Source organism: Lepidochelys kempii, chromosome 10 (assembly GCF_965140265.1).
Source record: "Lepidochelys kempii isolate rLepKem1 chromosome 10, rLepKem1.hap2, whole genome shotgun sequence".
In the NCBI taxonomy this organism is placed as follows: domain Eukaryota; kingdom Metazoa; phylum Chordata; order Testudines; family Cheloniidae; genus Lepidochelys; species Lepidochelys kempii.
Window position 1 is genome coordinate 46,215,578 of NC_133265.1, and position 15,246 is coordinate 46,230,823.

A 15,246-nucleotide genomic window follows, 5' to 3' on the forward strand; every position below is an offset into this window, starting at 1 on the left:
ACTAAATAGGTCTTATCAAACAAAAAATTCTGAAAAGTTTGGTAAGTACACAAGTTTGGTTGATAAAGGTAACTAAGTTAATATACTTGGACTTCTGTACGGCATTTGACCGGCATTTTGATATAAAACTAACACTATATAAAAATCAATGTAGCCATATTAAATGGCTAAGGACTAGTTAGCTGACAGATCTCATAAAAAGTAAGTGTACACAGAAAAACAACACTCAACAAGAGAGTGTTTCTAATGTGGTTCCACAGGGATCTGTTCTTGCCACCAATACTATTAAATATCAATGATCTGGAAGAAAATACAAGATCATTGCTGGTAAAACCTGCAGATGACAAATTGGTGGAGTGGTAAATAAAGATAGGGCCTGGTCAGTTACATACCCCGAAGTTGATCACTTGGTAAAGTGAACTCATTCAAACTAACATCATTCATTTCAAACACAGCCAAAAGCAAGATCATACATCTAGGAACAAGGACCATAGGTCGTACAAGATGGAGGACCATATCCTGGAATGCAGTGACATTGACTAGGACTTGGGGATAACAGCGGATAACCAATTGAACATGAGCTCCCACCTGTGCTATGCTGTAGCTAAGAGGGCAAACACAACCCTTGGATGTATAAGCAAGGAAATATCAAGGAGTAGGGAGGTACTGTTACCTCTTTATACAGCATTAGTGAGACTATTACTGGAATACTTCGTCCAGTTCCTGTGTCCACACATCAAAAGGACATGGAAAAATTACAAAGAAAAATGCTACAAGATTGATTTGAAGCCCAGAGACCATAATTTATAACAAAAGGCTTAAGCAGCTCAGTCTGTGTAAGCTTACCCAAGAAAAGGTTAAAAGGTGACCTGATCATCATCCACAAGTACTTACATATGTAAGAGATTTCTGGTAGTAGATGGCTCTTTAATCCAATGGTTGGAAGTTGAAGTTAGAGAAATTCAGAATAGAAATAATGCAAAAAATTTAAGTCAGGATAACTTATCAGTAGAACAATTTACCTAGGGATAGAGTGGATTCTTCATCACCTGAAGCTTTTAAATCAAGAGTTCCTATCTTTCTAGAATATATGTTCTCGCTCAAATCCAAGTTACGGGTTTGAGGCAGATTTTACCAACTGAGGTTCTTTGGCTTGTGTTATGCAGGTCAGATTAGACAATTTTAAGGGTCCCTTCTGGCCTTAAAAATCAATGAATCTTTGTCTAAGATTAGAATACTGGATCAAGTAATCCATTCCCTGCATGCAATAGAGGTACTGAAGAGAGAAGAGAAAACAGAAGAAAGAAATTATGGCACCTATACTGGGCCAGAGCAAGTCTGAAACTCAATCTTAGTGCTCCCAATATTTGTTTAAATTAAATACAGTTCTAGGTGGAACACTCTAGTGAGAGATTTGTAGCTGTATACTCCAGATCATTCAATGTGTCCATGCTAAGAATGGTCAGCCATGCTTCCAGAGCCTCCTGTCAGCTTGTAGTCTTTGTTTATGGATCTAATTAAGGGAATTATATCTGGGGCCTGCCAGCACATACAACTTAATAAATAATTTTGGCAGCCAAAAATACATGGAAGGCTTTGCCTTTTTCTAAAGAGTAAGCGAGGAAAGATCTCTCCTTCTATTCAACTATGGCTGTTTGAGTATTTAATAAGGATGTTGTATGATCGATCAGACCCTCAAAGAATCAGATGGCATGATCTTAGTGTGCAAGAATGGAATGTCCCCCTCTCCTTCATACCTATGGGGAGGGCAGGCAAAGGAGAGGTAGAACTGCATAGATTCTCAGGGTGGCATTCCTTAGAATTGGAGATCAGTGCTCACTCAGAGGGAAGAAACCCAGGAGAAAAGCAGCAGGGCAGTAGCTTCTTCAATTACATAGGAAACTGAGTCCCTTGCTGACGAGCAGACTGCACTGAAGTGCTAAGCCACTTCTTTAATGTCCCACCAGAAGCCCTAGCCAGGCATGGGCCTCATCACAAGACAGCCAAGAAGAGGCTGTCACAACTGTCAGACTGATGCTATTGCAGATACTGCACCTGCCTCTCAGGGTATGTGTACGCTGCAATTAGACACCAGCAAATGGCCCGTGCCAGCGGACTCAGACTCACAGGACTCAGGCTAAGGGTTGTTTAATTCTGGTGTAAATGTTTGGGCTCAAGCTGCAGCCCAAACTCTGGGACCAGCTCAGGCAGGGTCCTCAAGCCCAGGCTCCAGCCTGAATGCCTATACCACAATTAAACAGCCCCTTAGCCAGAGCCCCATGGGCCAGCTGCAGGTTTTGAATTGCAGTGTGGACATATCCCCAGTCTCTCCTTTTCTATTTATGCCTTGCTGGGCTGCATGTGTTACCAGGGTCCCAGAGTTCAAAATGCTGCACAAACAAAACCCACCTCAAAACGTTACAAAAACCAGAAATTAAATACGATCACATGACTCCCAACCTGGTTCTGAATTTAAAACCCTGTTAGAATTCAAAATGATCTTGACAAATTAGAAAAGAGCTCTGAAATCAAGATGATGAAATTCAGTACAGACAAGTTCAAAGTACTTCACTTAGGACAAATCAAATGCACAACTACAAAATGGGGAATAACTGGCTATACGCTAGTACTGCTGAAAAGACTCTGAGAGGCTATAATAGATCACAAATTGAATGAGTCAACAATGTGATGCAGATGTAAAAAAGGCTAATATTTTGAAGTGTATTAACGGTGTTGTATTTCAGACACAGAAGGTAATTGCACCACTCGGCACTGGTAAGAACTCAGCAGAAATACAGCATCCAGTTCTGGGTGCTACACTTGAAGGAATATGTGGATGAACTGGAGAGAGTCCAGAGGAGAGCAAAACAATGATAAAAGGTTTAAAAACCTGATCTATGAGGAAAGGCTAAAAAAACAGGGCATGTTTAGTCTTGAGAATAGAAGACTGAGGGGGCACCTGACAACAGTCTTCAAACATGTTAAGGGATGTTATAAAGAGGAAGGTGATCAATTGTTCTCCATGTCCACAGAAGGCAGGACAAGTAGTAATGGCTTAATTTGCAGCAACAGAGATTTAGTTTAGATATGAGGAAAAACTGTCTAACTCTAAGGATAGTTAAGCACTGGACCAGGTTACCAAGGGAGGTTGTGGAATCCCCATCTTTGGAGGTTTTTATAAACAGGTTGGACAAACATCAGTAAGGAATGGTCTAGGTTTACTTGGTCCTGCCACAGTGAGGGGACTGGACTAGATGACCTCTCTATGTCCTTACCAGCACTACATTTCCAGGATTCTAATTAATCTGTGTAATTCATCCTATAGTTTACACTCTCATCCTTCAAAGCATAGACAGTGAGTAACTAGTCAATAGGTCTGGTATTCATGTGCTCAGAACTGAAGACCAAACTTGAGAGCAATCTCCCCAGAGCCACAGAAAAAATCACCATCTTTGCAGTCCATGGCGCAGTGCTGTTGCATACCTAGCCCAAAACTTCACTGGCAGCTGCTTTCTATTTTACTTTCCACCATCATCCCTACAATTATGACACAAGATACACTGACATACAGACCCCAATACAAAATTGAAGCTTAAATAATTCACTTCCACCATGATGTCTAGTCTCTTTCTTTTTCAAATGGTAGTTACATTTCTATTGGGTTTAAAGGAGTTAAGATTTTAAAGAATTACTTACCAGTCCCTCATTATCTTCCGAGGTTCTCTGGAAGTGTGCTGCTAGAGCAACATAATCCTGTGCCTGCTTGTTACATTCAAGACACTTTAGTCCATGACGGATTAGTCTCAATGGGTCTGCATACAGAGGCATGGCTGGGTGAGTGTTGATAGAGGTTCCTGTCCCACTTCCTGATGTGGCACTGGGTTTACATGAAGGAGCTGGGAAATGCAAAGTCTGAGGGGCCAAAGACACTGAAGAGTTTGTAGGAGAAGGTGAAAACATTTCATCTAAGGAAATTGGTTTCATTAACAGCTGAGAACATTGCATAATCAATCCTTTGCTCTTGTGCTCTCTCGCATGTTTAAGCAAACTACACTTGTTAAAGAACAGCAGCAGAGTTGAACACTGAGTACACATGACTTCAATGTGGACACTTCGCCTACTATAGTGTTGAGTTAGGCTTTTTTCTAAGGCAAATGAATCTCCACATTCAAGGCAACAATACCCAGATGCAGGTAACTGAATATTACTGTCAGGTGGTGGGCTGAGGTTTGGAGAATACACTGACACAAGATTGTTACTGTTTAGTACTTTATTAAATTCCTCCACAATTACAGGAGCAGCTTTCTTTACTTGATGCACCAGTGGCACTGACATCTGGGTTAGCTGAGGCTGACTTCGCCTTTGCACAGACGATTTTGCTGTGACAGAAGCAGCAACACTGTGTGGAACTAAATTGAGATTTGCTAGATGTACGGCTTTGGGAAGGAGGCTGGAAGTGGTGGGGTTAGATGGCTGCGTCACAATACCCTGATGCTGCCTCTTGTTGGGCTGCTGCCCTACATTACCTATTTTTGTGCCATCACTGCCACAGTTTGGCAGTGGAGACGAAGACACTTTGGGTGTGCTGTTGTCAGCAGTCTCTGTTTTCATATCATCTATACAGGGGCTTGCAACATTTGACACTTGAATAGCTGTGGCAGCTGCATTTTTGGTGGAACCCTTGCTTGCCTCATTTTCCATGACTGCACTAGTATCAGGTGAAGGGAAGGACTTAGTACACTCTTCTGCGGCCAAACCTTCTGCAGAAGACTCCTCAGGAGATTTGCCCAACTCTTCTGCTTCTGGCAAGATTCTAGTTACAGTTCTTTTAATTTCACCAGAAGACATCTTAATAGTTTTTATTCTAACTTTGGGAATAGCTGGTGGAGAGCCAGCTGCCACGGATGGAGAGCCTTTTCCACTACTATCACTGCACACACTCCGAGGACTCTCAGGCTGCTTGTTGGCCTTTTTTACCACCTCTAGGGGGCTTCTTGGGCTCTTTGGTGACTTAGGCATTTTGGGGCTTCCTTTCATGCCATCTTTCAAATGGCCAGAAGGTTCTTTTGTAAGGCTTGTTTGATCTTCTTTTGGAATACATGCAACTTTTTTGGCCTGAAGAGCTACTAATGCAGCAACACAAGATGACAATTTTGAGTGAGCTGGCTTTAGACGTTGGCGAGGTGGGATTGATGAAGAAAAGTTCACCTCAGGCATAGACCCTCTGCTTTCCTTCAAGTTATTGTCGTGGAAGCTTCCAAACGCCAAGCCTTCTCCAAGGAAGTTGTTGGTATCTACTAGATCTTTGCTGGATTCTACTAACTTCTCTGCTACTCTGTCTTGTTCTTTTCTGCTCAATTCCAGCCTATTTTCTTGCTGGCTATGAATCTCCATCTTTTGTTCTTTTTTACAATATTGATCAAACATACTCAATTCTGGCTCTGGTACCTTCCTAAGTGAATCTAGAACTGAAGCCGCAGATGGAATATACATTGGAGTTGGTGGGAAATATGGAGTTTGGGCATGTTTTGGTTTATTGTCAATACTGTTTTCTTTGAAAGCATCCTCCGGTTCAGGGCTGGAGATAGGGCTGAACTGACTGAATGTGGGTAAAGGTTCTGACTTCGACTGGTCCAGTTTTTCAGAATAGTTTTTCAAACTATCACCATTAATAAAAGCAGAATCAAATTTCCCATAATTGTGCACTAAGTTGTGAGCCTCTGATGGCAGATCAGACCCACGGAACCCATTGTGTAACAGACCAGTTCCAAGGTGATTCCCCTCCTTCTCTGCTTCAAAGGACTCCTGACGACTTGTGTTCTTCACAATAACACTCACAACAGGGATATCAGGAGCCGGCACTGATTGGGACAAGGACACATTTTCATCTATACAAATTCCTGATGGCTTTAAGTGATTTTCGTTCTCTTCACCAGTTGACTGTATGGTCTCCTTGGCATCAAGGCTAGTTGGGTCTGGGATGTCAAAAGCAGCCAAAAGGTCATCGAAGTCTGGGGTTTTCATGTCCCCCATGATGAAAGCTGCAATTAAAAGCGAAACACACTATCAAAGTTTGTCTCTGGGAAAAAAATCTATTAAACTCTTACTTGGATTTACTCTAACTAATGAAGAAAAAAATTAGGACTCTAGCCACTACAGGGAAGCTAGGATGGGAAGTTTCAACATGCTATCACTTAAACTTCCAGTTTAAACACTGTGGGATTTTATTGTTCATTTGTAGATGGACTAACTCAGTGCCATTCAGCCTTTCTGGCCCCAGGGCCTAATGTGTTACCTTAAAAGGCCAAGGAGCTGCAATCAAGACTCTGGGGCAGATCCTCTACTGTTCTGCTCCCTATAGACTGCTCAGGCAGCACAAGCCACCTGCAAATACCCTGTTGTGGATTCCTAACATAGAGTAGCCTCCAGTCGGCATCCAGCTGTCTCCTACACTCCCCTAGCACAGCTGTGCCAGGCTGGGAGGGGATTAGCTGCAATGTGCTGTGCTCTGGCTACCCCACTTGGTGCATGGTTCCTTGGGACTACTGGCAGCTGGTGCAAGTTAGAACAGCTGGAAGTCTACCTTAACCTGGGCTGGGAGAAGAATCAGGGAGCTGTAAGTTAGTAGTTGTTCTCAGTTTCTCTTCGTGCCCCATTCCTATACTGCCCTGGGTGGCTATGTAGAAGAGGGGCACATCCTTTCCTAGGTGCCCTCTACATTCAGCCAAAGTCAGTCAAATTCCAACCCTGCTCTCCCTAGAGCTCCCATAGCCTGAAGGGGAAGCAGGTAATGAAGCAATTGATGCTACTCTCCCCTCCCTCCTGTGCAACCCAACAGGGAGCCAGTGGGGTAACTGCAGCAGCTGCTGCTCCTGGAGCTACAGGGAAAGCTGTGGAAGGCAGTGCCCCCTACCTCCTCCTTCCATAGGTACAGGGCTGATCCAAACACTTCAGTGTAAAAAATAAAAATCACAGGGCATGGCTCAGGGAGCACTCTTCAATTGACCAAACAGAGTCACGCTGAAGGACCACCAACATAAGGCCTCAAGGATCACAGAATGGATACCTCTGGACAAACTCAAAAGTGAAACTAGTATGATCTGCAAATAACAGAAGCTGTTACTTCCTGGAAAGGTTTCAGAGTAGCAGCCATGTTAGTCTGTATCCGCAAAAAGAAAAGGAGGACTTGTGGCACCTTAGAGACTAACAAATTTATTTGAGCATAAGCTTTTGTGAGCTACAACTCACTTCATCGGATGCATGCAGCAGAAAATACAGTGGGAAGAATTTATATACATAGAGAACATGAAACAATGGGTGTGACCATACACACTGTAACAAGAGTGATCAGGTACAGAAAGCTATTACCAGCGGGGGGGGGGGGGGGGAGGATGGATGGACGGACGACGGGACTCCTTTGTAGTGATAATCAAGGTGGGCCATTTCCAGCAGTTGACAAGAACGTGTGAGGAACAGTGGGGGGGGGGGGAGAGGAGAGGAGAGGAGGAATAAACATGGGGAAATAGTTTTACTTTGTGTAATGACACATCCATTTCCCTGGAAAGGGTACAGTGTAGCCAGACCTCAACTATTTAGTACTGTCAATCACCTGGAGAAAAGCCAGAAGCAATTGGCCAGCCCAAGAGAAACAGCATTGAAAAACGAGGTTCCAGGTTTCTGCCAAAGCAACCTAAATAATAAAAAAGTCTTTACCAAATATTTTAGTATGTTGTGTACAGCACCTGGAGCACTCAGTTGTGGATTACTGTATAAGAGGGCTGATCCTATAGTCCTTAATTAGCTAATAAAATCACTGAAGAGTTTTGCCAGAGCACAGAATAAAGAATCATGCCTAAAAATCATAATCCAAACCAAAAGTTTCTGAGCATTTCTTTGGTTATAACTGTCTACAAAGGAAGGTAAAGATTACACAGGCACTGACTGCAGCTTCACAGTTAACATTATAATTGAGTTTTCATTATACACCTTCTCCAACACAGAAAAGAGATTTGTTATTACTGTAAAGGACTATATCCTCCCCCAATAGTTGTACATAAATTCATGAAATATTTAAATTATACCATAAAAGGAGACCTTTTTGAAATTTTTAAGACAACTCATGTTTTTTCAGCCACATCTAACTTGAAAATGGCAAGTTTATGAATCCAGAACTGGTACATACTGTATGCACAACAACACTTATGCAGAGTTCTTTTGCCCCGGGGGGGGGGGGGGGGGGGGGGGGGAGGAGAGAGAGATGGGTAAATTAAACAAAGAGATTGTTTCTATTTTTCATTACTAATGACTAACACCTTCTCATAGAAGCCACCACTTAACATTTTAACAGTTGAAAGTCACATTTAAAATATATTTCCTTCCAGAAAGCTGCTACAAGGAACAACTTCTATGTGAACTGACAACTAAACACTACACTTTGTTACAAAACAATGGAACATACCGAATGGTCTCTGCTCTCTATTCGCCCCACTCTATCACTTCTGTACTAAGAAGAAACTAAGTTAATCATTAATCACATTAATTATTGCGGGGCCTCAGGACCAATCAAGAATTGGTCCTCTTTGTGCTAGACTCTGTACAAACACTGAGTAGCAGATGGTCCCTGCCCCAAAGTTCTAAAAACTAAATAGACACGAGACACAGACTGGGCAGAGGTGGGGGTGAGGAAGGGATATCACACAGAAGCAGAGTGAACAATATGATAATGGAAAACGTCATTTTAGTGTCAGGATTTTTTGGCTACAGTCCTCTTTCCACACTACCTAACTGGTTGCTCCTCAAGCACAGTTACAAAATTTACGGCTTGTCTACAAACAAAGAGCACTGGTTTAATTAAAAGGTTTTAAAATGTAGTTTAAGCCAGTGAAAAGGCTTTATGGATACTTCTTTTGCTTTAAGAATGGCTAACTTCGGGTTAGATTAAACCTGTTCTAATTGACCTAAACTAAACCAAAATAAGAGCATCTACACAGGGGTTTGTACCAGTTTAAGACCATACCTTTAGTTAAATCAGTGTAATTCTGTATTTAGACAAGCCCTTGAAAGTTCAGAAGATGATCCATAAAGTGCTTAAGAAGAGTGCCAGTCTATGGAGAGTTATCATGCACCATAAGGACTACAGCTGCTGGCAAGAAGCATCGATGTAGGACCTTCCACTTACTTTTGGAGAGAAAAGTCTGTGCCAGCTGGAAGAGAAGACTAGACATCCTTCATTTTCTGGCACACAAGTAATTATACAACGAAGACTGTTCATTCCTTACAGCAGAGATCGGCAACCTTTGGCATGCGGCCCACCGGGCCGGTTTGTTTACCTGCCACATCCGCAGGTTCGGCCAATCACAGCTCCGACTGGCCGCGGTACACCGCTCCAGGCCAATGGGGGCTGTGGGAAGCGGTGGCCAGCACATCCCTCGGCACGCGCCTCTTACCGCAGCCCTCATTAGCCTGGAGCGGCGAAACGCGGCCAGCCGAACCCGCAGACGCGGCAGGTAAGTAAACTGGCCCAGCCCGCCAGGGGGCTTATGCTGGCGAACCACATGCCAAAGGTTGCTGATCCCTGCCTTACAGCATAATGCCCATGTCTTTATGCACAGAAGGTAGATCACCACATTATTTTAGGCACATAAAATTTCTATGATTAAAAGATTTCGGTGCACCAAGACTTATATACAGAATGCTTTAAACAAAAAATTTCATGAACAGCATGGTACGCAGTCCAACCTGTTACATCTCCTTTTCCTAGCCTCAGCTAAATCTGCAGATTGCAGTCCACCAATTTATACTGAGAACTGGAATGTTTCAGAGCACTGAATTTGGCTCCATACGAGTCAGAAGCACCACACAGACTGGGCTCACTAATAAGCAATGCAGACAAAGATTAGCTGAAAATAAGTCTGCAGAGAGGGGACCAAGGGCCAGACTTTTTAAAAGGATTTAGGTGCCTAGTAGGATTTCCAAAAGCACTTTAAAAGCTTTTGGAAATGTCCCTAGGCAGATAAAGAGGCAGATAGGTGCTGGCGTACTTTTAAAAATTTGGTCCTAGATAACTACAGTAGGACAAGAACTGGGACTCCTCACCACATAAAGCTTTATGGGAAATAGTCCAGTGTTTGCAGGACAGTCTGTGTACATATTTAAGTCCCACAGCAGCTTAATTTATGTACTCTCTCTGTTGTACAGAGTATAAGTCTCTCCTTTGCTCATATTGCAATATTTCTTCATAAAAGTTTATTTTAAGATGATATAAAGTTATATTTTCTCAGAGTAAAGCAGAATCAGACTCAGGATCTGGAGAAAACTCTACAAACATTTCCAGTTAAAAAGATTTTAAAATAACCAAAATTTTAAAGAGAAGTCAATTGTCGAATATTTCTGTGTATTCCTAAATATTGAAAAGAGAATCAAGTTATAATTCAATGTATTGAAGTTTCTATTGTACCTTCTGCATTATAGAAAAATAAACATTTGTCATTCTTATATAATGTGAATGTTTGTCACTGGAGTGAGTGAAAAAAGTATGGGTACAGACAAATTTTTAAATTACAACTTAAAAAAAAATTGAAGAAGTTGAAATTTGCAAAGTGTAACAGGTCATCAAACAGGCTGATAAATGACAATTACTTGCACAATAACCAAGTATGTATATGTTTTGTTGGCCAAAAACCAACCAAGCAAGAATATACATTTCAACAAGAAGGCACAGGGGAATGAAAGGAGACAAAGATCTTAGCTCTTAACTCTCTAGGGCACTGAAGGAACTGTGGGCCAGGTAGAACTGTAAACTCACAAGGCCCTTTGCTACATCTACGCTCCAAGACACACTGAATTCCAAAGGAGTTACTGTAATATCAATGCCCCACATGCACACTACATTCACTTTTCATTGGGAGTATTATTTCTGTGGACTTTTTGAGATCTGCAATAGGTCCAGTAGACTTTACAACAACATGAAACATTCTGTTCAAAGAAGAAGTTCAAGATTGCCATCTAATATTAGAGTATGAAAACACAGTTATACAAAGGTCAGTTACAGTCCTAAAAAGCTAAGTATTTAGAAGTATGCAAGTGAAGGGACAATAGAAAAATACCCCAAAAGCCAGGCTTAATTTTTAGACAGGACAGCGTGGGAAAGCAAAATCTCTTTGCCAGCAGAGTACTTTCAGAGAACTTGAAGATCAGGCTCATGGACTTAGTAAACACAGAAAGTGTACAACAACTGGCAGTAAAAGATGAAGCTGAGTTTGTCGAAGGAGACATTTGTCTAGGGAATGTCAGGAGAGAGTGGGTTTTGGGATGCTAAAGGGACAGAAAGATTAGCCAGCTAGGAGAATAAATTGGAGGCTTCCACAACACATAGGGGTGGATTCAGGCTTCAAAGTTTTAACATACAGTAAAGTACAGGAAACACAGAGTAGAAGAACAGAGTAGGCAGGTCCCAAAACAAACTCCGTGGACAACTTAATTTACATGGCTTGGTGTGAATGTGGCCTGTTGATTTACTGTACAGGCTGGGTAGACAGTTGTGCTCTAGGTCAGCAGTTCTCAAACTAGGGTCCAGGAACCCCAGGGGTCCTTAGAAACTGCACATGGGGTCTGCAAAATGTCAACCATCAAGCCAAGGATAGACAGATTCTCCAATAAGAAGCAGGTACACCCACCTCACTGACATCTGTAAATGCTCTTATACTTTTTTCTTAAAGCATTACTAACAGTACGTGTATATGAAGTACACATATACCTTTGTCAATCAGTTTCTCAGTCGTAGGTCCGTGATTAACATTGCATTTGAAAAGGGGTCCATCCACAAAAAAAAGTTTGAGAACCTCTGCTCTAGGTAACCAAACTTTGGGCTGGAAGTGGCAATTTCTGGGCTCTATCCCTTACTCTGCCAGTGACTTGCTGTGTGCCTTTGGGCAAGTCACTAAAACTACTCTGTGCCTCTGTTTCCCCACTATGAAGCAGGAACCTCCCACTTACCTATCTTCATCAAGAGCTTCAAGATCAAAAGAAAAAAGAGAGACTAACCCCCAGAGCAATACTGTTAGGCTAAAGCCAACCCCCAGGATCCAGACGGGCCATCCCGGAGGGAAGGCCACACACACTGCTCAGTGGCCTTCGTCCCAGGCGGTGAGGGAGAGGGGAGAAGTCTTCTGCCCCCAGCTGGCAGCAGTGCCTGTCCCACCGGCAAGGGAAGATCTCTGTGGGGCCAGGCAGGCCAGGGTACAGTCACAGCCATTCCCTGGGGCGGGAGGTGCAGTCAGTCCGCCCGCCCGCCCGCCCCATAGCGTGGGCAGGGCAGGCTGTCTCCTGTCCATGGGGCTGGAAGTGCTTTGTGGGGCTGGCGGGAGCCGGCCTGTCTATGCGGCCCCATGGGGCAGGCAGGAGAGTCACGTCAGTCTGTCTGTCTGTCTGCTCACCCAAGGGGTCGGCAGGGGGGTGTCAGCCTGCACCGCGGACTGGGGGAGGGGAGCGGGCAGTAGTGAGCCCCACGGGGGGGTACTGGAGTCCGGCTGTCAGAGCAGGGAGCTGTGCGTCTGAGCGGGACTCGGTCCGTCCGCGGGGGTCAGTGGCCGGCCCGGCCGAGCCGCACTTACCAGCGCAGGCAGCTCCTCCAGGGCCCGCACAGGCCTCACCCAGCGCCGGGCAGCAACGGCCGCAACATGGCGGCGGCGGGGCGGGGCCGGGCCTGGGAAGACCTGCCCCGCTCCGCCCCTTTGGCCCCGACTCCGCTCCCTGCCGCGCCCCCAGGGACCGCCCCGCTCGCGGCTCTCTGCTTTGCCCCGCCTCCCCCCGGAAACCGCCCCGCCCCCTTGGCCCCACCCCGCCCCCAGGGACCGCCCCGCTCGGCCGCCTGCGACGCGGTGCCCGTTCCCGCCCCGCCCGCCCCTGCGCGCGCCGCCCAGGCCCAGCTCTCGCTGCGCTCCTCGGCGCGCTCCCGCTGCTGCGCAGCCCTGGAGCCCTGTCCTCCGCGCCCACCTCTCGCGCGCGCCCGGGCCCCGCCGCCCGCGCTCGAGCCGCTCCGGGGCGTTACACGGGCCGTGAGAGGCCCAGGCGGAGGCCCGGGTGCGGAGATTCACACCATCATTCCGCGGGCGCGCTTGCTGCCACGGGCGGTCCCGCGCCAAAGGGGCGCCCGGCGAGCTGGGCTTGGGCCTGGGGGCGAGTCCCGGAGCACGGCTCCCTCGTGCTGGGGTAACGGCTCCGGCGTTAGGAGCGGGGCGCTCGCTGATCGCGGGGTTGGGCTGGGAAAGCTGTGTGCCCTGCCCCGGCCCGCGCTGCTGTGGCACGGAGCCTGGTGCTGTGTCTGCGCTGGCCGAGCGGTGTGCGGGCCTCGAGAGCCGTTCCCGGGGCTAGGTGCCTGGCTGAGAAAGCCGAGAGGAGGTAAGGCACAGGTGGTTTGTGTACCGCCTCCTCCCCCCAGCTGGCGGTCACCCCGGGGAAAACCACAGGGCCTTGTCTCCAGCAGCCTGTCACAAGAGAACTACTCAGCTGTGCGGCCTCCCTGGAAATACACACCTTTGTGGCACTGAAGACAGCGCCTCAGTCTTCAGCGGGGAACAATAGGCACAATCCCCCAGTCAGTCAACACCATTGCTGGGTATATTTGTGCCCTGAAGACGGGTTGAATATAGGACCCTGAGACTGCAGTTCAGGCGAGGGGTGGGTGCTTTTGCTGGAGCTCTTGAAGGCACTGTGGTGACATAATGAGGTGCCAGCCTCAGAGGGTGCAGACCTTCATATTACGATCATCCTTCTTTTTTTCTTGTGTGCTTTAAAAATGACCTGCAACACTGTTGAATCTTTCTCGCAGCCTTCGCTTGTTATTAGCAGGTAGGTTTTTAAGACCTCCTAATAATTAAAACAGCAAAAAAACAACCTTCTGTCTTTTATTTCTCTTTGTAATTTGCCTTTTGGATGCACCCTGTCCCATCAGCAACTCATGTAATTTCTGTGAAATAGTGACATCGCAAATCTGAGTTCCTACTAGTGTGAATTTTGTGCCCTCCCATGTTTTCTGGACCAGGACACAACAATGTAGCAATGTATAGGTGTGATAGGTTTCCCCTGGGGTGCCACTTTGAACTGGGGTACTACTGAGGCCGCGTGACCCATGAGCCTGGGCTCCCTTTAACTGTACTGCTGTGACAAGCTGCAGACCTGCTCCTGATCTCTCACTTTCACCAGCCTACATAAGGGTAGGGACACACCCAGCTGTAATAACAGGCTTTCTGACTAGCCCCCTGCATGGGAAGGCTTCAGCTAAGGAAGTGCTCAGATACTCAAGTGCACACCCCCCTCTGGAGTGCAAATCCAATATAGTATTGTCTTGTGCTGCACAGAGAACTATACAGCATATGTGATGTTGCACTCCATATCTTTATGGAAATATGCTTATGAGTGTAAATATAATATAACTGGAATATGCTTTATGCAAAAGGTCTCTTGTAAGGTATCATTGCAAAGCTTATCTACTGAGTGTGTTCATCCTATTTATATGAATGTATCATTCTTGTATCTGAAGCTAGAAATATAAAGTATTACTCTGAAGTTCTATTGTAACTATGCAAAGTGTGGGCCATTAATGGTGGCTTGGAATCTTGATGGCTTCCATTAACTAGTACAATTGGTTGTAAATGGCTCCTTTTCTTTTTGGGAATACAGACTAACACGGCTGCTACTCTGAAATCTGTTTACTTGTAAGCCTTCCTGTATACCTGGGTGCTAGCCAGTGAGTAATGAAGTCTCACAGGACATGTGAACATGTCACATGATACTGGAATCCATCTTAAACCTGGTGCTTTTCCATTTAGAAGGAAGGGTGGGAACCCAGAGAGAGAGAGACAAAGGATTCTCGCCTTGTGCCAAAGATATAAAAGGGGGTGGAACAGAACAAAGGGGGCTGCCAGTCATGGAAATCCCCTAGTTACCACCTGAGCTGGAACTAACAAGAACAGGGGAAAGGATTGGGCCCAGACTAAGAAGGAGTCTAGTCTGTGAAAGAAGCTTATTGGAACATCTGAGGGTGAGATTTACCTGTATTCAGTTTCTTAAATGTATTAGGCTTAGACTTGTGTGTTTTGTTTTATTTTGCTTGGTAACTTACTTTGTTCTGTTTGTTTTTACTTGAAACAACTTAAATCCTATTTTTTATACTTAGTACAATCACTTTTGTTTATTAATTAACCCAGAGTAAGTGATTAATACCTGGTGGAGCAAACAGCTGTGCAT

General features: G+C 45.2%; 1 protein-coding gene and 1 long non-coding RNA gene across 7 annotated transcripts in view; one reads left to right on the forward strand and one right to left on the reverse strand.

The window, feature by feature from the left end:
* ZNF592 (zinc finger protein 592) overlaps positions 1-12,711 on the reverse strand; it is a 95,865-nt gene extending 83,154 nt beyond the window's left edge. The window contains exons 1-2 of one of the 6 annotated variants that reach the window (XM_073363249.1): positions 12,612-12,711; positions 3,697-6,041 (exon numbers count right to left, since the gene is read on the reverse strand). In XM_073363249.1, coding sequence (XP_073219350.1) covers positions 3,697-6,033 — 2,337 coding nt within the window. In that variant the 5' untranslated portion in view covers positions 6,034-6,041; positions 12,612-12,711. Of the gene's footprint in view, positions 1-3,696; positions 6,042-6,913; positions 6,935-11,755; positions 11,776-12,042; positions 12,337-12,434; positions 12,456-12,611 lie in introns of those variants that run through there. The other 5 variants (XM_073363251.1, XM_073363252.1, XM_073363250.1 and 2 more) reach the window with 5 other exon arrangements.
* A 217-nt stretch (positions 12,712-12,928) lies between these two features.
* The window catches only part of LOC140918548 (uncharacterized), a 46,374-nt gene continuing 44,056 nt past the window's right edge, over positions 12,929-15,246 (forward strand). The window contains exon 1 of the long non-coding RNA XR_012161224.1: positions 12,929-13,848. This is a non-coding gene — a long non-coding RNA (uncharacterized lncRNA). The remainder of the gene's footprint in view (positions 13,849-15,246) is intronic.